The sequence below is a fragment of the Misgurnus anguillicaudatus genome, chromosome 10 (genome assembly GCF_027580225.2).
Source record: "Misgurnus anguillicaudatus chromosome 10, ASM2758022v2, whole genome shotgun sequence".
Classification (NCBI taxonomy): domain Eukaryota; kingdom Metazoa; phylum Chordata; class Actinopteri; order Cypriniformes; family Cobitidae; genus Misgurnus; species Misgurnus anguillicaudatus.
In genome coordinates this window covers 4443573-4466864 of record NC_073346.2, presented here as the reverse complement: position 1 = coordinate 4466864, position 23292 = coordinate 4443573, and the positions used below count along the sequence as shown (strand labels likewise).

At 36.9% G+C, this 23292-nt stretch overlaps 1 protein-coding gene across 1 annotated transcript in view; it reads right to left on the bottom strand.

Moving 5' to 3' along the window:
- The window catches only part of hace1 (HECT domain and ankyrin repeat containing E3 ubiquitin protein ligase 1), a 36197-nt gene extending 13531 nt beyond the window's left edge, over positions 1–22666 (bottom strand). The window contains exons 1-14 of the mRNA XM_055210535.2: positions 22392–22666; positions 21582–21636; positions 20320–20409; positions 19504–19608; positions 19307–19382; positions 17974–18105; positions 12584–12666; positions 8160–8256; positions 7983–8084; positions 7787–7893; positions 7540–7690; positions 2157–2455; positions 1524–1592; positions 810–897 (exon numbers count right to left, since the gene is read on the bottom strand). Of these exons, the coding sequence (XP_055066510.1) occupies positions 810–897; positions 1524–1592; positions 2157–2455; positions 7540–7690; positions 7787–7893; positions 7983–8084; positions 8160–8256; positions 12584–12666; positions 17974–18105; positions 19307–19382; positions 19504–19608; positions 20320–20409; positions 21582–21636; positions 22392–22479 (1542 nt within the window). The 5' untranslated portion in view covers positions 22480–22666. The remainder of the gene's footprint in view (positions 1–809; positions 898–1523; positions 1593–2156; positions 2456–7539; positions 7691–7786; positions 7894–7982; positions 8085–8159; positions 8257–12583; positions 12667–17973; positions 18106–19306; positions 19383–19503; positions 19609–20319; positions 20410–21581; positions 21637–22391) is intronic.
- Between the last annotated feature and the right edge of the window lie 626 nt (positions 22667–23292).

Here is a 23292-nt window from a genome sequence, read left to right as displayed (position 1 = left end):
TGTATAAAAGCCCACATCAAAGAACTAATCAGGGGTGTGTTTCCTGAATAACAACGTAACCCACTGCTGAACCACCATAGTACGATGCGTAGTTGGAGAAACTAACTACCTACTCAAGACTGTTTCCCAAAAACAATAACTTAACCACACATTTGTCATTTGAACCATGTTGGTTCAACAATATTGTTGATGGTGTGACGTAGGATGACACGTAAAATTAATCTGTTCAGATCGTTTTAATGCCAGATTATTGCAGTAAATAAAGTACATTGCATCTAAAGTTTTTGCTATTGTATTTTAGTTCTCTGTTGTTTTATATCAGGTTAATTCATTCATTCGCAAGTCTCCTTTTATGTCACTCATTCACTGGATTCCTCAGGGTCTTGAAGACCGTATTCCTACGCATATGCACAGTTTTCAAAAACAGCGCTTTAATTTTTTTTACAAATTAAAAGACATGAAATGTACTTTGTATATATTTAAAATGATGTATATGGAATGCACTGAATATTGTTTGCTTATATTGTTCAAAGCATGATCAATCTAAGTCTACATGTTATACTAGGAACTATGCCTCTAACCACAGCTAGAGAGCTGTCGTTCAAACCACACAAGTTTGCAATGCAATTTGTGAATGTTTGTTAGAACTATGATTTCGGGAAACACCAAGTCGTTGAACGTTGTTAATAATGACAGAACATGTGATGTTAGTTGGCTAGCAGTGCTTTTGGTAAAAGCATCCCAGATCAACATGTGGTAATACTTTATCAATTAATCCCTCCACCTCTTTCAGTCCCAATCACTCTTACCTGTCCTTTGATTATATGCATGAAGCGTGACATGAGTTCAGGGCACTCCAGCAGAAAGTGGAAGTGGTTGAAAATGATTTTGGGATTCCTATAAACAAAGTGATTTAGAGATGGTCTGATGTGAGATACAGGACATCCAATGAGACAATTAATAAGACAATACATTTTTTTTGATTATTACAGTTGTAAGGATAATTCACACATTCTAAAATTTTGATACAAATATTTGCTTAACTCTTTCCCCGCCAGGCAGCATTTTTTATGATTTACACAAAATTTAAATGCCTTCCAGAAAATGTTCTTCTTTAAATATATAAGCATACAATATATCAAATGAAATAACCTGTTTCATCCTATCTTTATTTGTTCTCTTTATTTGTTTTTATCACCTCTCAAATATGGGTAGGTTTCTTCAAAATGAGATAACTGCATTTTTGTAAAGGACTTTTGTTAAACATCAGATTTAGAATATTGATCCAAATATAAAGAGAGTATTTATTGCATTTGGATCCATGGATGCTTTAGTGTTTTACAAGTTGGGTAAGAGTGCCACCAAATGGATAATAGCGGAAACATGTATTGCCAGAAAAACTCGTCATTTGCAGGGGAGCGTTTTCTCTTAATTGATGAAACAACTCGTCAATGGCGGGGAAAGAGTTAATTGTACTAAGCAATTAAGGGAAAGCACCAAGAAGTGTCCAGCATATGCAGTACCTTGTGACGAAACACTTTAGGACTTCATCATGTTTACAGACAAACTCAATGAATCGAGGCGAGGTCATGCTAATTAAACAAAAAAGAAAAGAAAAGATGAGTATGTACCATTTCAGAAGTTCAATAAGACTATATAAATTATGCATTACTGATATAGACAAATTCTTTACGTTTAATCACATTTTAATTGGAGAACATCACTTAAAGCTTTGGGATTTTAGGAAACAATATATGGGCTTTTTGAAGAAAAGTCTAGTGTAGATGTAGTCATTTTGCATTTCGGCATTTTTTATTCTGTTTCTGATATTTTGAATTAAAAAAGACTGCATTTGCTTCTGCACCGTCGAGGCATCTATATGTAAAAATCTTTGTTCTTTTCGTCTGACCTCTACACACTGTTCTTCATCAGGGAGTAGCTGAATACTGAATAGATGTTGCTATGTAAATGTGGGGAGTTATGAGCCAGTGTTAATGAGCCAACGGTTTTGACATCATAACCATGAAGATTTCTGATTGAGACTTTATTGAGGCTTAGTTTTAATGAATAATTTTTGTGGACTATTAAGCAAAATTAAGGTGATTTGAGGTAACAAAAAGTGACAGTGAGGTCAGTGAAAGTGAGGTCAGTCATACCCATGCGGCATCTGAGAGGAACAGCACATGTAGAAGGCCTGAATCACAGCACTTAGGCGATTGGCTATCATAGAGACGACATCCTGACCATCAACATAGCCCTCTGGTGTATTCATCACAGCTTTGGCATCCAGCAACAGTGGAGGGGTTTCGGTGGTTTCGACTTCCTGCTTTTTCAAGAAAAGTGAGGCGATGTCATTTCCCGAGGACGAGGTGCTGGCATCACTGCACTGCTTGTCCAGTTCAGTTGAGATGAGAACCAGCCACTCATCAAGCGAGTGCCATAACAGCTCCAGAGGCTAAACAACAAAACAGCATCATTTCAGAAGCACTGTGTTATATATAAGGCCATAATAGACTGTGCTTTGTGACTAAGCCCAGGTCGTTCAACAAGAGCAGAGACTACAAGAGACCACGCACTGGATAGCTGGAGAGAGAAACTTGCATCCTGTTTGTTTTCTTGATTATTTTTTGATCAGCACAAGATTTTTTAAATTGCGAGTGGACACAAAAACCCTAGACACTTTACAATTTTTAATGATGTTTAATTCTTATCTTTATGTTGAAAATTGGAGGTTTATTTTGAGTCTCTTTTGCACTGATAAGAAAAAAGCAAGGTGTTATCAACACTGATAATTTCGACACCTAGGGGTAATACCAGACTGTTATTGTAATTTACTTCTTACAATAAATCTAGATTCAATCACAGTGAATGATTTTCAACTCTTTGTGTAATTAAAAACCCCTTTTTGGAGCCAATGATAAAATGAGAATTATACTGAATGTTGCTAAAGGAAAAAAATTATAGGAGTAAATCAAGAACACTTCTGTGTATTTAAGGTAACTTTATACAAGTGTTGGGCGACATGCCCCATTTTCAGATCAATCTATCACCAGCCTGTTGAGATTGCCGATAGACGATAGTATCAGAGGAGGAGCAGTAGTTTACTTAATAAGGACTTTAAGCAACAGCTGCAAATGGAATGGCTACGGCGACTGGAAGTATACTGTCACACCGCCGTAGCCAAGAATGTAAAAATCACTAAGCAACCGTAAACAGGACAGCGCAATGTGGCATTAATTCATTTATTGAGATACAAAAAAAGTCATTTAAAAAAGCAAGAGAAGGATTGCTTTTGGCATTAAACAATCTTTTGTCAGAAGAGGAGTTTTTACTAGTTTTTTGCCTGAGGTGTTGTTGCTAACAAGATATCTCTTTATACAAACGGAAAAAATCAAAAATTAGCTTAAATTAAAATAATTTAACACATATTATATAAAAGACTAGTGGTACAATCATAAACTGATGCAATTACAATGTCATATGCCATGAAACATAACATTTATTTACGTAATCTCTCACATTGTAGCGACTCCGGCAAATCAGCTGTTCTCCCGTAATAGATCGGTACAGTAGAACGGCGCAAAGTAGCAGTTAATTTCGCATATGCGCAATACAATGCCAGAATGTCGTTTACGTTCCACCAGAGGCTGTTGCTTGAAGTCCCTATTTATTTACAGGGTTGGGGAGTAACGGAATACATGTAACGGTGTTATGTAATCAGGATACAAAAATAATTTTTTTCAAAATGTAATTATAATCTGATTGCTATGTTTTTTCATGTCAAAAACCATAGTAATCAGATTCTAATTACTTTTTGAAAAAAAGGGGAATACTTTCAGGATTACAATGGTTTAATTTAAAACTAAATAAATCCGTATTTTTGCATAATAACACTATATTAAGTGTTGCTTGATTAACAACTCACGACGCAAGTCACGTGTACCACCCGCTGGTGCATGCGCAAATTAACAGCTCTCTACAACAATCTCCTCACACACAGGCTGTTTGTCAATATGCGTTCTGGTTTTTGTCTGTACTTGTGTTCTTGTGGACTTGTAAAACATCATCAGTCACGGCCCAAGTACTGTTCCAAATCAAAGTTCGCATCAAGCCAAGTTAATTTGGTGTCAACAGCAATGAAGCTTAAAACGTGCACAATATTCAAAATATTACTCTTTCTGTGTCATAAAATGTAGAGCTGTTTAGTCGAGAATATAGATGAATAAACTTCAAATATGTCATCAGTTAAGTTAGTAAAGATAGCGCCTGTATTTAAATTTCCTTTTGGTCATGTGAGTTCCGGGGAATCAGCGAGTAGTCAGCCGTGTATAAGTTACACAGACGAGGGCAGCCTCATCTCGGCTATTCCTTCTGAAATTTACCGCTATCTCAGTGCAGCTGCTCTTTCCTCCGGTGTCTGATGGTCAAACATAAAATATTCCCTTTGTGTGAATATATCTAACTGCCATTTTTTGTCTCATCAATTTATTTCTCTTTATTATTCATGTGAAGTCTGTTATTTGCTATCCTTTTAACTAGGGATGTCCCGATCCGATCACGGGGCCGATTTCCGATCACGTGGTTTCAGACTCGATCGGAATCGGACGTTACCTTCCGATCAGGACTCGGATACATATGCAGGGTTTAAATTGGGCCAGGACCGCACACATACTGAAGGTCTCGCTCTCCTCCGCGCCAGTGCATGCACGACAAAACCAGGTTTTTATCGCTCATTTAAACGACGCGTCGATCGTTTTGTCACTATGTGCTCAGTTAATCTACATCAGTACGCAGCTCCGTGTCTCACTCAGAACCTCAAGAACGCGCATTCGCACAGGAGAATCACATTACACATTGTAGAGATGAGAGATAGAGGTAAGAATGGTGCACACGTCGAAAAAACTTAGAAGTCTAGAAACAAAGTATTAAAGTATGTATAGCCATGTCATTCATCTTATTACAATTATGTTAAGTAGATAACTGGATACAACTTATTGTATAGTTTAATAAAATAATGTATTTTGATTATACAAATCAATTACGACCTAACTATAGTGATTGTTTAACTAACTGATTTATAAGACATAGCCTATTGCTGAATCAGTATGCTGTTTTTCTTGTTAATTTTCTTGTTAAAGTTTTTGGGTAGTCTATCTTATGCCTAGAATTATTCAAGGAGGTTGAGTCTTATAACTTCCTTCAAAGTTTGATCAATTGTGCATAATGACATGTGCAACAAATGCATATAGGGTGTAAGACTCATAGATTTGCATAATTTAAAGTTCAGGTTTTAAAGTTTGGGTCAACCTGTTGCACAGCTTTAAAGCTGAAACTTATAAAATCCTATCAGATGTCCAAAACGTCATTGAAACACACCAGTGGCTTTGCTGTCATCAGGATTAAACATGTTACCCCTCAAACCCTCCCTCCTAACCAGGCTTGTGCACAATTCAGAATTTCAGAATTAGCGTCCATTCAATTCATGAAATGGAAGTTGAATTTGAATTAGAATGACAGGAAGTGGAATTAAATTCATGGCAATTCAAAGAAATTCCACAGTCACACAACAGAAAGAATCTCACGTTCAGTGTTAGGAAAGTTACTTTGGAAAATTGTTTGGCAACCATTTGAAATACTTGGTTAAAGTAAAGCATTCCGGGAAATAAAGTCATGTTCCATCTTGTTCCACAAAATTACAAATACAAAAAATCTAACTTAATTATTTGTTATGTGACTAGAGTTTTTAACATTAATTGCTGGGGGAAAACATTCCCTGTTAATGTAATCTGTACAAGTAGTTCAAATTAATATAATTTATAGAATATGTAATGCAATCATATCTGACATATACTGAAAGCTTCATTTTTAACACTGCACTTATAATATGTATGAATTTCTTTGAATTTCTATTGAATTGCAATTCTGCTTCCTTTAATTCAAATTCGAATTGTAATTCTAGATCCTGTTTTTGACATCAATGAAATTCTGAATTGTGCACAAGCCTGCTCTGCTGTTCCATTTGCAATATAACCAAACTCCCGTCCTCGGGATTTTGTTCTTCCGAGTCTGAACTTGCAAGTCCGAACTACAAAGGACGCAAGTCCGAACTTGGGGTACTTGGTATTGAGAAACGGACACAGATTGAATCACTGCTGCTAGAAAAGATGCTGCTTGTGGGAAAAATGCTTTAATTTATTGGAAATTCTGCTGCTATTTTGTTTTTAAAGAAGAAAATGCCAACAACATGGTTGTACAGTGCAGACTATGCCTTCCAGCTACACAAACACTTTCTTTATCAAAGCCTACATCTTAGGTAAAAATAAAACTAAAGAATCTGTAATACCATACTGTAGCCACTAGATGTCTTCATAGTCCTTTACATAAAAATAAATAAAAGAAAAGTTATTGTTTTTTAAAATAATATCTGATCTTGAAGTAATCCAAAAGTAATCAGTTACATTACTTTCATATTGTGGTACTTGGATTATGTTACTAAATACTTTTTATGAAGTAATTTGTAACTGTATACATTTCTGTATACAAGTAACCCTCCCAAGTCTGTTTATTTATTTGCTAATTTTTTACTCATTAATGACAAGTCACTTGATTGGTGGACAAAAAATAATCAAGGGCAACACCGTCATGACTGCAACCTTCTTAAAACGATGTCATTAATCCAAGCACAGATGTTCTAAAATTTCCGGCGTTTAAAACACACTCGGTGGTTTTAATGTCATGTTAAAGATCATGTTATTATTAGTTGAACATATGAAGAGCTCAGATGCAAAACCCTCTAAGGGGCTAATCACACCAAAAGCGCTTTAAACGCTTGGAAACGCAAGGGGGACACACTGCCTTTTTTTTTTAAAAAAGAGCAGAGCGACGCAGCTTTTTATATTGCTAAGCAACCACCGAGTCTGCTGTCTTGTCAATCAAATATTTAAGCATAAGCGCTCTTTTGATGTTAACGGTCATATTAGCAGAAACTTTAAAAAGAGGGCGCTTGCTTTGACCTTGTTTGAGGGTGAGAGGTGCACAAACACGCAGGAGAGAGAGAGAGCGAGTGGAGTCCAGTTCTTCATAGCAACTGTAAACTTCCCTCACCACAACGTAAGGCCCGCCCTTTTCCCTCATTTGATTGGACAATGGAAAGACGCGAATGACGACAGGCGCATATCCGCTCTCAGCGCTCTTTCAAAAGCGCGTGCTGCGCCTGGCGGCAAAAAACCGCAAGGCACTCGGCGCGCATAAACAGCGCACAAACACTCCCTGCCCATAGAATATCATTCAAAAAAGGCGCATGCAATTGCAATAAACGCTTTTGGTGTGATCGACCCCTAAGTGTGTCTGATATGAATTCTGTCAACAAATCAGTATTTCAGAATGGCCTGAGGCTGAAATAAAGCAGATTTGAAGTGGAAGCATCTCATATGCTATAAACAGTGCAACACTTTAAGCATTTCACTACATTAATTTTAAGTCATTAAATGACTATACTATTAAAGTCTATGATTTGTTTGCAATATGCTGCTCTCTAACCTTGAACACCTGATTACGGGGTGTCTTGTTGCCGTTGTACCCCATGTCAATTCCGTTGTTGGGGGAGGACGGTCCAAGGCAGAACACGTGACAGAATATTCGGATAATCCGAAGGAAACTCTTTGTCTGGACTTCAAAGTTGCTGGATAAACTGAATTGAAACATATAGAGAAAGAAACTTGTGAAAAGAAAGTTTTAAAGAAATGCCAGAATTTTTTCAAGACTGCCGGTGAGCTCGGACTGAGACCTGAGCAGTTTATGTCCATTTGTGGTGGCCACCTCAGCGAGGCTGGTCAGGATCCTGTGGTAGCTGGAGTCACTTTGCTGTGAAACATATTCTAGAACTTGCCTTAACTGAAATGATAAATATATGTCATAAGAATGCAATTCATTAGATTGGAAACATTTAAGCACATAACAAACAAAGTGATTGTGTGCAGTACCATGTTCTCTTTAATATCATCATTCTGGGTCATCTGTATCAGCGTCTGAAACAGTCTGCTATGGTGCTGGATGAGAATTTCACACGTTTCGCCATAACCACCCTAAAATGAGTTGCAATTATAGACATTTGAAAACATGTTTTCAAGTTTATATCTGTGTGTATTAGTTACATTTACCTGCACGCACAAGTCAAGAGGTGTAACACCATTCTTGTCTGGCAGATATTTGGCTCCTCTGAAGAGCAGTATCTGAGCAGTGTCTCTCTGACCATGACTGCAATACAACAGCATTAATTAAATTTAAAGTCAAAAGAAATTTTTTAATGGCATGAGGGTAAAAATTCAGTACAATATTTAGGTAAATCTGACATTTATGTGTGTATATATAGGCCAACTGTATATAAATATACAGTATATATGGCTGATGTTTAAAACACATGCATGTGCTGCTTTTGTGAATACACTTCAGAGACTTTTTGAGCACCAGTATTCTTTTCACCAGTATTATTGGTAAACTGTACCACTGTAGTCACATGGACTATTTTAATGATGTCTTAGTTGTGGGTTGCGCTGCTATCTATTGGGGTCAGATTTCATCATACATATATTTATTTGTGTTCTGAAGATGAATAAAGGTCTTACAGGTTGGTAATTGATGACAAGCTTTTTATTCTGGGGTGAACTAATGCTTTAATAGCAACTGGACACATCTTATTTAAAGGCAGGAATTATCTAAAAAAACTTTTTAACAAATTAGTTTAAACTGTCTTTATATACCAATGCATAACTAAAATGTAAGTACTCTGAAAAAGAGAGTATAAAAATCGAGTGTCTGTAGACCTCTCTCTCATTTTTCCATTCACTCCACCCCCTCCCTTCTGGGTTTCTTCTAAAGCCACACCCCCAAAACACATTAACGCGCGCTGACCGGCTCTGCTGGGAGAAGCATTTACCTGAGACGAGCGGAGAGGAAGGAGCGCGGTGCATGTAGTGACATCATGTCACAATCACATGTAATAATACACCTAACTTTATCGCTATGAATATAAACAAATAGGATGTCTTTTAGTACTCACTATTAAGCTAGCATATCGATACTGGTAAAGTTTAAAATATATTTTGTTTGATTTGGTAGCAAACAAGCTAGTTATATAAGAAAAAGTTAAAAACAGACTGCATTGATACAAGTTTTTTTATTACCATCAGTTACACTGTGATGAAGGTGAATTTCGTGGAAGATTCATACGGTGTTTTGCATGTAAGAGTTTCTGTGATGAAAGCATTGTTGACTCTGATGAGGACTACACTCCGGAGACAATACCGCTACCGCATAGTCGACTCGAGGAAAAGCCACGCGATATTTACTCTCGTTTGATTTCTTCGTTTATTCCTTTTTTTGCCTTGTTTGCCTTCGCTGACTGCATATGCAGGTACTCTGAGTTGTGAATGCTGCTCTTTCTCTGTCATACTTTTGCTCTTCCTAGAGTGCCACGTGCATGTTCAAATCAATTGGGCGTGCGCATGTCTGGGCAGATCCTGTAGCAACAGGGGTGGTGCCATGGTCGCAAGAGAGATTCATAGTTGCGCAAGCCAATCATTTGTTTTGTCCCGAATGGAAATAATTAGCTGTGACTTAAAACAGTCGTGAAAGGTCCACAGACACTCGAGTTTTATACTTTCTTTTTCAGAGTACTTACATTTTACTTATATATTGGTGTATAAAGACAGTTTAAACAAATTTGTAAAAAAGTTTTTTTGGATAATTCCTGCCTATCCTGCCTTTAATTGTTTAAAAAGAGCTACCCTGGATATTTTTTAAAAAATCTTTAAAGGCATAATATGTAACTTTAACCACTACAGGTCGCTAAACAACAATGCCCATAACTTAATGACAATATTAAACCCTTTAGAACCTGAAACTAAAATAGGTAGTTTTCACACATTGTTTTTCAGAAAACAAATGGCTTTCAATAAAATACAATTACTGATCATTACTGTGTGTTGTGAGTTTGTAAATAGACTTTAAATTCAAATTGTATTTACAAATAAAAAAAAACCTGGTGAACAAAAGAATCTAATACTTTAGACTTTCCAGCTACTGATGTACACAGGGTTCCCATACCTTAGTTAACTTCAAATTCAAAAACCTTTCAAGGACTTTCCAGATCCAATACCCTCAAATTCAAGGACTAAATGTGGCGACACATTTCAAGTGAGAGCAAGGTTACATCGTGTTACCTTTTAAGATACATTGTTACAGTTCTCTTTTGAGGGAACTCGCACTGCGTCACTGCGGTGACACTTTGGGGACACCTCCAGGGGTAAGTGCGTCTGAACGTGTATATCAAATTTAACCAATGGTGAGGCTTAACGACAAAGACAGGGTGACGTGGGAGCCAAAAAGTAGATCGCTATCTAAAATATTGCCAAAGACGGCATTACATGGATGCAGGAAGTATGACAAGGGAGACGCAGCGCCGCGTTCCCTTCTCAGGGAACAACAGTTACATACGTAACCCGAGACGTTTTCATGTGTCAAACACAACTATGCAAAAAAGCATTTTGGTATGAATTAACATTCACATACAGAAGATATAAGCATTTAAAGCGAACAGTTTAGCATGTGTGCTTAAAAAGTCTAGAAATATAATGATATTTTCCTACACTACACAGGGGAAAATATGGATTTTTTTTCAGAAAACTTCTTGCATAAAATAGATTCAAGCACTTTCAATGACCTGTATCTATGCATGTATATTTTCAAAAACTTCCCAGGGCCTTGAATTATTTCCCCCAGATTCACAAACTTTCAACTATTTCAAGGACCCGTGGGAACCCTGTGTACATGGTTTTCATTTAGGAGGCTTTTTTACCCAAGTTCTCCAGGCGTTTTCACTCCATTCATTGGCCATCTCTTTGTGAATTTCTGGCAAAATGTAAAAAGTCCTCTGCTTAGGATCTCCCTCTAGTTTGATGTATCTCATCTGGTCTGCTGTTTTAAACCAGTGGTCCTTCAATATCTTAAGTTCCTGCTCAATTATCTGTGCTGTTTCTACAAACATAGGCTCATTCATCAGTTGTCTTATCACTTCCTTTTCATATGCCTCTTTGTATATTACCATACCATAACCCCCTTATCAGCTGTCTTGATCACTATACTATTTCAGCTCCTAAAGAGAAGCGACTCACTCCTTGGTAATCTACAGCCTCTTCTTATTTTCTCAGTTTGCTCAAAGTTCTAGGGTTCTCCTCTATGATATCCCATACGACTCCTGGCACTTGCTGTCCCACCGGTCCCCAATTCGATTTTGGCCTAAACAATTCTCCCCTCACATTTTCTGTATCTTCCCATTCCCCTTTTAAAAAATGCAATAAATTTTAGTCTCCTGTGGTACTTCTTTATTTCCGCATGCATCTCCAGTCAATTGTTTCTACCCATAGACCTTGGTACAACAGACTCTTATCCATTATATTTTAATTTCACCTTGACAGATTCAAGACATTTTCCTTGTGTTTTTTGGCTATTTCATTTACCGAGTCCAAATTAAAGAAAGACAATCTTATATCCTGCCTCCAATTTTCACACAGTGATGCTCCTGTTTCTTTGGTCCAGTGTATCTTGTCCCCCATTGTTTTAAAGTCCTCAATTGGTACTCTTTTAATGGATACCCCAGACTTCTTTATGATTTTTAGCTCTCTAATCCTCTTTTTCTCTTCTGGTCCTAGGTCCTCCAATTAATTAATTACCTGAACATAGACATTGGCATATGGGAAAACCAATGGTTAGTAATACCGTTTCCAGTACGTTACACTTTACCCATCAGCCCTCTGGGTGGAAGGTTTATAGGTGATTGTACAACAGGCGCAGGGGATTGTATGGGGCAACAGGCACAGGGGATTGCATTTATGGGATTGAGCTGCTGTCGGAGCAAGATCTTTACATCCCTGTCTTCTAGGCCTGGTTTTACAGACAAGGCTTAGCTAAAGTCAGGATTAGGCCTTAGTTAAATATTTACCTACCTAATAAACCTTATATAAACATACCTAAGAAAAAGACATTACTGGTGTGTATCTTGAGTCAAATCATTGGCACTGGAATATTGTAAGATCTGTCAGTGCAAGTTATTTTCAGTTGAGAAAGCTCAAAGATGTTTTAGTCTAGGACTAGCCTTAAGCCTGGTCTGTGAAACCAGGGACTAATGTTCTCCCAACCTACATTTATGGGATACAAGATAAAAATCACACAAAAAAGCTTGAGTGGACCAAAAATAGATCTGAGTCCTCTTGCAGGGGCAGAGACAGTGTGAACGTAAAAAACTCGGCCCTTTTTGACTTGGTTCACCTCTTGATCCACTTTAAAAACAAGACCTTACAGGTGTGGAATTCATGGCAAATTTTCATTCTGAAGTGAAATATCCTTTTAAAGGGGTACAAGTTAGGTTCTCTTAAGAAAGGCTCAAGTGTGAAAACAAACCTGATTTGCCGTTTCCACAGCTCAGGCTGAATTTGAAATGAACATTAATTATAATAAACTGGCTTCATCCACACTGATAGCCGGTTTTTATAAGTATCGCTGGTGTTGATTGTGATGGGCTACTCACCTGCAGGCAAAATAGAGCGGAGTCGCACCAGAGACATTGGGTCTGTTGATGTCTGCTCCACTGTCCAAAAGACACTGCACTGTCTGTAAACACACAACACCACAATCACTAAAAAAATAAACTGTATATACATATGAAGCATTCAGATGCAAAAGCTGCTTATTTTCAAAAATAATATAATGATTGTAACCAAATGCTCTTGACAAATACTATACGTTAATCAAATACTTTAGCGTCAAATCCCGCCATTCAGAAATATGTTCAGTAGTGGCTTAAAGTGATGTCTGACTGCTAGAAAAAACTGACTTCTTTGCTTTTTAACCAAAAATATTCAAGATTTTTCATGCATGTTGTGTGGTTGAATTTGTAGTGAAAACTGAAGCTCAGCTTTAGGAAAACTTTAAGAAGCCTTGGCAAAAAATTACATTACACATGTGCAAAGCTTATTAAGCAATGCCATTTTAATTTAAAACAACAAATTGTTAGTAAATTATTACATTGTAGTTAAAGGGGCCATGGCACAAGACTTTTTTAAGATGTCAAATTAATCTTTGGTGTCTCCAGAACACATATGTGAAGTTGTAGCTCAAAATACTATATAGATAATTTATTATAGCTTATTAAAATTGACCCTTGGTTGATGTGTGCAAAAATGTGCCATTTTGGGTGTGTCTTTTAAAATGCAAATGAGCTGATGAAGTGCAAACACTAATCACAATGATGGTGGTTTGTAGCAATTGAAACTCAATTGTGCTGTGAATTATTTTTTTCTCTCTTTTTCTCTGCACTAAATGGCAGAGCTGTGATTGGATAGTGCAGATTAAGGGGGCAGTATTATTCTAATAAGAGCTCCTTATGACATCATAAAGAGGGCCAAATTTCAACGACCTATTTTTGTATGTGCTTGTACAGAGAATGTTTTACCAAAACAAAGTTAATGGGTTGATCTTTTTCACATTTTCTAGGTTGATAGAAGCACTTGCAACCCAATTATATCACTTAAATATGGAAAAAGTCAAATTTTCATGCCAGGGCCCCTTTAACTCTTTCACCGCCATTGACGAGATATCTCGTCAATTAAGAGAAAACGCTTCCCCGCCAATGACGAGATTTTCCGTCTTTCCGCAATACCACTATTATCCACCAAGTGGCGCCCTTCCGCAACTTTTTAAACGCGGAAGTATTGCCCTATGGCAAGCGGCTGCATGTCCGTGTTTGTTTTAAAGATCGCTCTGAATGGGATCTCTATGAAAAGTCGCTGTTTGAATTGAATTCTCTCTGCTTTTTGCTCAAAATGTGGTGTTTTTGCAGAAACCTACCCATATTCAAAAGCTGGTTACAAAAGGAACTACTGAAGTTAGTAGTAGATGAAACTGGTTTTTTTGTTTGAAAGCAGAGGGTCTGTTCTTTCATTTGGTAGATTGAATGTTTATATATTTAAAGAACATTTTCTGGAAGGCATTAAACTTTGGTGAAAATCATGAAAAACGCTGGCACTGGCTGGCAACTTTTTTTTAAAACGCTGGCGGTGAATGAGTTAATGTATGTTTTACTTCCTGTAAGATTTTTCTTTTCATTTTTGCTTTATTTCCATTTTTTGCTTATTAGAATAAACCAAAGATAAAAGTCTCAATATACAGTAATAGGAAACATTAAAGACTAATGATTCTCTGTACAGTTTTAGCCAGCTTTAGCACATGAGTAGTAGCTGAAGTAACCTGGAAGAAAGCCTTTTAGCACAATTTGAGCTTATGTCCATACTAAACATTAAAAGGGCGCATGGACCCAACCCAATCAATCTCAAAACAAAGCCAATCAGAACAGATATACAGAGATGCAGCCCTTTGCTTTTGATGGCTTTCCTTGTGACACTTGAGAGAATTGTAATATATATCTGCTTTCGTTGAATATGATCTTTATGAAGGTGGAGCTGTCAGCCATGACATCGCAAAAATAGAAACCGTTTGTAAAATACAATCTACTGTCGCTTGTCGCAGCATCACATTGTGGCTGGTTAGGACAAAAGTTATCATGGAAAACATACCTTTATCACGTGTCGCGGCGCATGTAGTTAGGACACATATTTCACATTATTACAGCACCTATTTTCCATTCAAATGCTCTATTACTTCCAGACTCTATGAAACCCCTCCTTCTGATTGGTCAAGCTGGCTTAGTGTGAGTATAATCATTGGTGGATGTCAATTCACTCCCTAGTAGGGGTGTGGGCGATATGGCCAAAATCTTATTTCACGATAGGATTCATTTTATATCATGATAACGATATGCATCATGGTAGTTTTTTATGTTATCAAAATATTTAATGCCATAACATTTTTCATAATTCTCACAAAAAAAAGACTTATACAAGCATAAAAAAGATAAAAAACAAAAAAAAGATAAAAACAAAACTCAAGCTCACTGAAGATTAACATTTAATGATGAAATAAGGATAATAAATAATAATGTATATCTTATTAAAGGGAGAAAAGTGATTCAGTGACGAGCAGTGAGAGATTTCCTCTCAATGCTGTTTGATTATCATGAGTGAGAGACAGGAGCAAAATTAGATAACTTCCCCTTTAAGACCAGACCCAATATACTGTTACACATGCGTTTTCTCCAAGAGGCAACCTTCCGATCTCTTTAATGAAGCTAATACGGAAGTGACTTAAACTGCAAATTATCGACTGGCCGCTAGAGGCAGGCTCCAAAACGAAGTCAATTCCCATAGACCACCATGTTAAAATGGCCAACTTTACAGTAGAAAATAATATGTTTACAGCCTGGTACAAAAAGTGTTTTTGGTCTGAGTGACGGGTAAACGGCCACTGCTGCCCTATATTGAGCTAGGCGGGCATGGTTTCAGCAACCAGCCACCTCAGCTTCACCCATGTCCCGCCTCTTTACCCATTTTCGGTTTTTCCACAAGTGATTCGCAGTGACGCGTGGCCAAGATGGCGGCGGCGGGCAACGCCTACTTTAAGCTTCACAAACCAATGGGTGATGTCACCGACACTACGTACATATTTTTTACAGTCTATGGTTTACTCTTTTAGCTGTTTACATTCTCTTAAGACCTAAATGTTCGTGTTAATGGGGATACTTGCAAAGACGGGAATTTTGAGGCATATATGTATTTATGGCCAAAAAAGGGGCAAAATTGCTCACAAGCTTAATGAGCAGTGGATGCGCGACTTGCATGCTCCTCTTACACAAAAACAGTGCGTGCATATAGCACTGTTGTTTGTGTTACAATGGATTAAAATCACTTGTTTAAAACTGCAGTGCTTAAATACGTGTACAAAGGGTAAGTTTTCACATAACCACGCACACAGCAACGTGACGTGGGTGCGTAACCTCGATAGAGATGATAGTCCAATATCTCCACCTGTTGACAAATTTCTACCGGTGTATCACCCACCCCTACTCCCTAGCAACCAAACATAGCACATAGCAACCGTTTACCAACACCTATATCTCTGCATCAGAACATCGTAAAGACATGGGGTGGGCTCTTTTGACCTGTTAGCATTATTGTAACATTTTGTGTCCCAAGTTTTGCCACGGCAAGCACCACTCACATTTTTAGAAAATGTTAGGGGTGTCACGATTCTCCAAATCCTCGATTCGATTACATTTTCGATTCTAAGGTCACGATTCGATCCGATTCTCGATTTTTACATATTTTTTATATGGCATATAATTTAGGAAAAAAATGATATGCCATTATTTATTATTATTATTATTATTATAATACTTTAACAAACATGCACATTGCACAACTCGCATGGGGGTTTGTGGGCTTCACTTAACGCGAGAGCTTGTAGAGAGAGGATTCCTTCTTGCACACACATGAGTCATGACTATGCGCGGTTGGCAGTTACATGGATCGGGCGGATGACGTGACGAAAAATAATATTTTAATTAAATTCGGTCGACTGCTTGTTATTAGCTGTGTCCTTCTAAGCATGCGACCTCTCTGCCTTTCATAGTGGCAGCCACAGAAGTTCAAGAAGAGAACTGAAATGAGACGGTCTCGGAGGACCCACAATTTGCGTCACCTGCTGCACACGCCCCCAGTAGCGCCCATCGCGCCTGTCAGCAGAAAACAGCGGAGACATTTCTGACTTATTAAAATAAATATGTAATCAGAAAAATGTTAATTTATTTTAGAACATATGACACATTGATGTAGATTAATCTATTCAACAGCATATCAAATAATCAACCTAGAAATATATACGCTACATAAACAGAATAATTAACACAAAACATAACTTATACTACTAAAACAGTGACAAGAAAAAGTTTTCTAATAAATACACACTTTTATTTAATAAAGCTTTTAATTGTTTGGGATATCCTCAGCTGTTAAGGATCCATTCGTTCTATCATTAACAGCGCGGAAAAATGAGGATGCATTTTGACACAGCTCTTATCAACGCCGGCGAAGGGAACGTGACAAACTCAAAAAATGAGAATTAAAAACAAAGGAAATAGAAGGTCAGAAAAGGGTTGCCTGGAATAAGTTTTACAAAGTGGTAAATCAGGAGTGCAGGCTATGTAATTTGTGCATTTAATTTAGGCTATTTATTTATTTATTTTTGTCCCTGTGGGTAAATCGGAGACGGAGTTCACTGCTGATATTCTAGAGCTTTCTAGTCTCGCGGCTGTCATCAGCAGCGTCTTGCATCGCCCAGTCAGCGGATGGCGGTGAAAACTGGTCAGAAACGTTGGTGCGGATGGATGGTGGATGATGAGTTTTGTTATGCGGTTGCGGACGAAATAATAGTCCATCCGCGCATCTCTAACATGGACTTAATGCACATGGACTTAATGCGTGTGTCTTGGACTCATAGCATCTGAAATAAATCCAGCATATAAGCAGCTGCGCTTCTCTCTGTCTCACGTGCACACGCTCTCGCATCTGTCCGAAGTCTGAACATAAACTAAAGTAGTAATCCTTATGTATTTGTTCAGTTTTATGCGTGTCATGCAAGCTGAGGCAAACTATCCTTTTATTTAAAATATAACCAGCTGCGTCTTTGCACCTCCCTCACTATCGCGCACGTGCAGAGAGCTGCGCTCTGTCCAAAGTCAGATCACTTGTAATCCTGTTTATGATATGCATTTCAAGGAGTTGTAGCAATAAATCCCTCGTGTTTAAAATATGATCGCTTTCTGCTGGACAGATGTTTTTAAAGGTATCTCTGAGAGTTTTTTTCCTCGCTTGGCAAGCCGACCAGACGTGAAATGGGGGCGTGGCAGCATCGACGATCCCATTTTTTAATTCAAAGTTCGAAGCTGTGATTTAATTTCGATCGATTTCGATTTAAAATCGAAATCGTGACACCCTTAGAAAATGTACCTATCTAATGTATTCTTACAGTTTTGTGTCCATTCTGGCAGGCCACATGTAAAGCTGTCTGGCCCATGGCGTCCTCCACGTCCACGTTACACACATGCTGCAACAGATCATAAAGCAGTTCTGTCCTACCGTTCACTGCCAGCCAGTGAATCTAATGACATAAAACAAACAATAGACATAAGACAAAAATAACTGATATCAACACAATAAAAGCCACATTACTTTCGTAAAAGACACATTTTTACACTGTACATGTTGTAAAAGATGCAAAATGGTCACTTTGACCCCAAGGAACACACAACCATAAAACATCAAAAAATGGATCTAAAAGTTGCTAAATTGAGCAATGAAGTCGGCAGCACTGCCTCAAGACAGTCTCCGTGATGTGAGGAAGTAAACCCCACCCACTGATTAACACAGACTTTGCATACAAATTGAAAATCAAAACGCAAACCATGAAATAAAAAAGAACATAAAATTAAAACGGAACTTTACATTTTAATTAGATTTTATAACTATAATTGAGTGGGCAAATAAAACAATAAATAAAATGATTGATTTCATTAATATATTTAACAATTTATTTAAGTTTTATTTCAACTATTTATTTATTTAATTTTGAGTAATTTGGCTCTCCATAGAAATCAGAGTGCAGTTACTTTTTTATTGTATATATTCCCTTATATGGATTAGGTTACATATTACTTTCTTATTTTTTCCTACTTTTTATAACGTACATTTTTTTCTTAAACTTACAGAAGCTTTAATAAGCCATCTGATCCACAAGGGTGGGCCTGACGTGTTTTATATGTATATTCTATTGACCAAGAAAAGTGATATTCTTCACATATTATATAAAGCACTGTAAAGGCAAAGTAGAGTAATAAATATAAGAAGTTTTAATATTTACTCCATTGTTTACATTCGATTTTAAATAGGACAGTTGTTTTCTAACCAAATATTGTTAACTGTGGTAAAACTGTGTGAAATCTGATGGGAATCTTATGCATAAAATATGCCATCTGATTCATATTTCACAAGCAGGTGATAAGTTTAGGCTTTAACTTGATGTTGTCATTTTGTGAATAAGTTCGCCTCACACAATTGTAATGTCAAATGTAATCAAAAAAGTACTCAGATTACAGTACATTACACAAAATTGTTTACTGAATACATTTTGCCATTTAGTTTTGTAGACCACTAGTGAACATTTCTCTCCTAATTAAATTTTTTAATCTTTATTTTAATTAGCCATAAATCATAAACACAAAAATCAATTACTAATAATAACACAAATAACAACAGCTCAAATAATAATAATATCAGATGTGCAATTTTATCCTCATACTCACAGCGGTTAGACCTTCATTATTGCAGATATTGACATCAGCATTGTACTCTAATAGTCTGCCCATACACTTCTTTTGTCTGTCAAAATAATAAGACAAAAGGAGGAAACACCATTTAAAACATGACTAATGGATGTCACTTATTCCAGGAGGTGGCAGTGTTCCACTGGTTTTTCACAGTCTTTACAGTCAGTTTTTACCCGTTTCTTGCAGCAAGATGCAGAGGTGTGCAGCCAGAGATGTCTTGATAGTTCGGATTCGCACCACGCTTTAACAGCAGAATGAGACACTCTACTGACCCACAACTAAAACAATAAAGAAAAACAGAAACAATTACCAGGTTTTGCTGTAAACACATGTTCCTCACATGACACTAAGGGCCAGATTTACTAACAGCTTGCGGCAGTGCAAACTATAATTTCGGAGTTAAATAATGACTGTTGGGATTTACTAAAGATGCGCAGTGGTTAATTAGCTCTGAAAAGTTGTGGTCTAGTTATTTTTGTGCCTGGCTATATTTCTAAGATTTCTAAGAGTTTCCCTTTCAGACTCAACATTTTTGGGAGATTATTTAAATGATTCACGCAACGTGATTTACAAATGTTTGCACGTGTGATATTACTGGTATTTACGCCACTGTTCAACACAGAGAAAAAACCATGTCTTAAATAATTTTGCGCTTGAAATGGCTGCCATTGTTGCTGATAGGAGAAAGCTTGGCAGAGATCTGAGAACGCATGGTACAAAGCAGAGGATTTTATACACGTAAGTTACAGTTTATTTGGAATGCCAGAGGAACATTATTTAAAAATATTGTTTGCCAAGCCATGTTATTTTTTATTTGCTGGAGGAAATAGGAGAAGTCACACAACACAAAAATCAAACACTTCTTGATACCCCTTTGTAAAATATAATTTAAATATAATTTACAAGTGGTTCAAATAGAATTTGCAAATAAAACATGTGATTTTGTTGTTTCTCTAATTTTACCAGTAGACAAAAAGTCTATTACTTACTTGGCAGCAATATGTAGAAGGCTTCTTTTGACTCGCCCAAAGGCATAGTTGACATCAAACTTTGAATTTAAAAGCAATTCAGAAACAGACCTGTGACAAAAGAGGTATGATTAAAATATTAGGTTTAAAAAAGACAATAAATATGAACAGGTAATAGTGTGTAGTGTAACTCAAGAAAAAAAGAGTATAAAAGGAGTATGAGCACTTCAAAGGGATCCATCACATTCATTGAATGTCACACCATTCATAGCTGTTGAGCACACTGTACATTTTTTAGATAGCTGATTTGGCTAAAAGGAGTGGGTGCTATTCTATTGGGTTAAGTTAGAAAGAGAAGTGAATCTAAATCAGAAAGATCTTATTCTGGTTTAGTTTATTTATCCTTTGTTAGGCCATTCAGTTTTTTTGGCATGTGGTCATTGTGGCATTTGCTCAGCCCTGAAACTGGTATTTTCACTTCTACTTAAACAATAGAAAAAGAAGAATTCATCACAGTAAACTAGGACGTAAACAATACATTTAGGGTTAGTTTCGCGAACAGGGATTATCTTAAAGGGAAACCAGGCAAGTCTGCGTAATATTTCTCTACGAGCTCCCCCTATTGTCTGAAAGTAAATGCTTTCAAACACATTGTCGTAAAAACGAACTGTTGTCCCTCCCCCTCGGAACCAAGTTTATCAGCTTATTTCCAATAAAGTATGTTTCCCTTCCGTCAAGGGTTTTTGATGCTTCTTCCCTGGCTCTGCCATTTGCAACAATCCCTAGCTGTGTTTAGCTCGCCTGCCTCTGTGTTGTTTGCTGTAAAGTGATACTGCTTCTCGCGATATCTGAGACTTTGCGAGACTGAAGGACACCGGGTCGGATACAGCGAAGTTGGAAGTGGGGTATTCTTCCTACAGACGGTAGGGGCGGGCGAGAGAGACTTCATTCGTCTGGTAATAAGTCATTTAACCATATACCAACTTACGAAGATGATTTATTAACATAAAAATGCTGCCTTGTGTCCCTTTAAATCAGGACAAGGCTTTAGTTTAATTAGAAAATATAACTCAATTTTACAAACATGCCTTACTAAAAACATTACTTCTGTGCATTTTGAGCCAAAACAAAGAGTACTGATGTATTTTAAGATATGTCAGTGAAAGTTGTTTTCAGTTTGGGCAGCTGTTAAATTTTTTTTAGTCTAGGACTAGTCTAATCCCCGTACGGGACACTGCCCCTTAGACTAAAAGCAAGTTTCTTATAAAACCTGTGTCACTTACCTGTGCTGGTCAGCCATGACCATGGGCATGAGAGTGTATACAGCTGTTTCACTATCTACAAAAAAAAAACACCAAAAAGCTTTCTGTTACAAAAACATATTTCTTTCAAAACAAAGAGGACAGGTCTGAGAAGTACTGCAAATTATATCCGATATAAGAAATTAAGTAAGTGATCTCCTGACACATCGTCCCTTACATACAATTATCTGACATTAACTTTACGGTACCAAATCATACTTATGTATTATGCTACATTTTTGCATAAATAAAATACCATAAAGCATCAAAGGACCATTGTGACTTGACAAAATTATTAAACACATTTCCACAAAATTTCATTGTCCATAATGCGAAACAAATAATATTGTACTAAAATATTTGTAAATCATGATTTTTTAAGATGCACTTTCATGCTAAACTTAAAAGTTAAACAGACAGTAATAAAAATAATAATTTCATATTATGCTTTTTTTAACTATGTTTAATATTTACCAGTGACATATTTGGTAGTAATTCACCATATATGGATAAGCCAGATGGACGCAAACACTTCCCGGAAGTTGACATGATTATGATGTAAAAGTGTTGCCATGACAACATTAGTACAGAAAGAACAGGCTTGTTCGAATGTATGCGGCGACACAAGAACCGACAAGTAAATGACATCAAAATACCGCGAGAGCAGTTCGAGGAATCATGCGGAGGATACTGCTGTTGAATCGCTCTCGCGGAACTGTGATGTCATCCACCTGTCGGTTCTTGTGGCGCCACATGAAGTCGAACAAGCCGTGTTGTTGTGTGACGTCTCACCTTCAGGGAGTTCCACTGTCCTCGCGCGCCGTAGCGAGCGCGTCAATCGATTGAGCTGCACGTTTAATTGCTCCATCGCGCGCTCCATTATATGAGATCGAATCAGATGATAAAAGTTTTACTGTCCGTAACAGCTAAAACCTCGATCTTCTCCATCTGCTGTAGGTTTAACTCGCTATATTCATCACTCACTTCAACACACAATATCCCTCCATCGGTGACACAAGAAGATTTCCTCATGCTGCCTTTCTTCCTGTTTTCGTTACAATGCAGTATGGGAAATATGCAGCTTTTATAAATTAAAAGCTTTTGGTGACTAAATCTAATAAAATATTGTAATTTAAACAAATACTGTATATAATATTATATAATATATAATGTAATTTAAAAAGTGACAGTAATACATTTAAAGACATACATACAAGTATTTCTAAAATATCTTATAAATGTAAATTCTAAAAAGATAGGTGGTGTTTGTGTAATGCAGAATTATGTAATTATACAAAAATACACAGTGTGCCTCTATATTTAATTCAATTTTATTTTTATAGCGCTTTTTACAATTGTTTAATTGTTTCAAAGCATTTTTTCGTAAATAAAAACAAGAGAAAAATTGAAAAAACCTACAGAGAGAGAGAGAGAGAGAGAGAGAGAGAGAGAGAGAGAGAGAGAGAGAGAGAGAGAGAGAAAGGACATTTTTATTTGTAGCTGGACTTCCTGAGATCAGTTTTGTCAGCAAATGACAAAGAGCCTTGTGTAAATGATTATTGACTTTTTGTCCCAATACCTGCACTGATGTTACACCTTTTTCTGAACTTACCCATAAACAAATAAAAGAATTCATACACTGCATATTTAAAGTAAATTGTTATAGTAAATTAAACACCAGGACATGTATGCT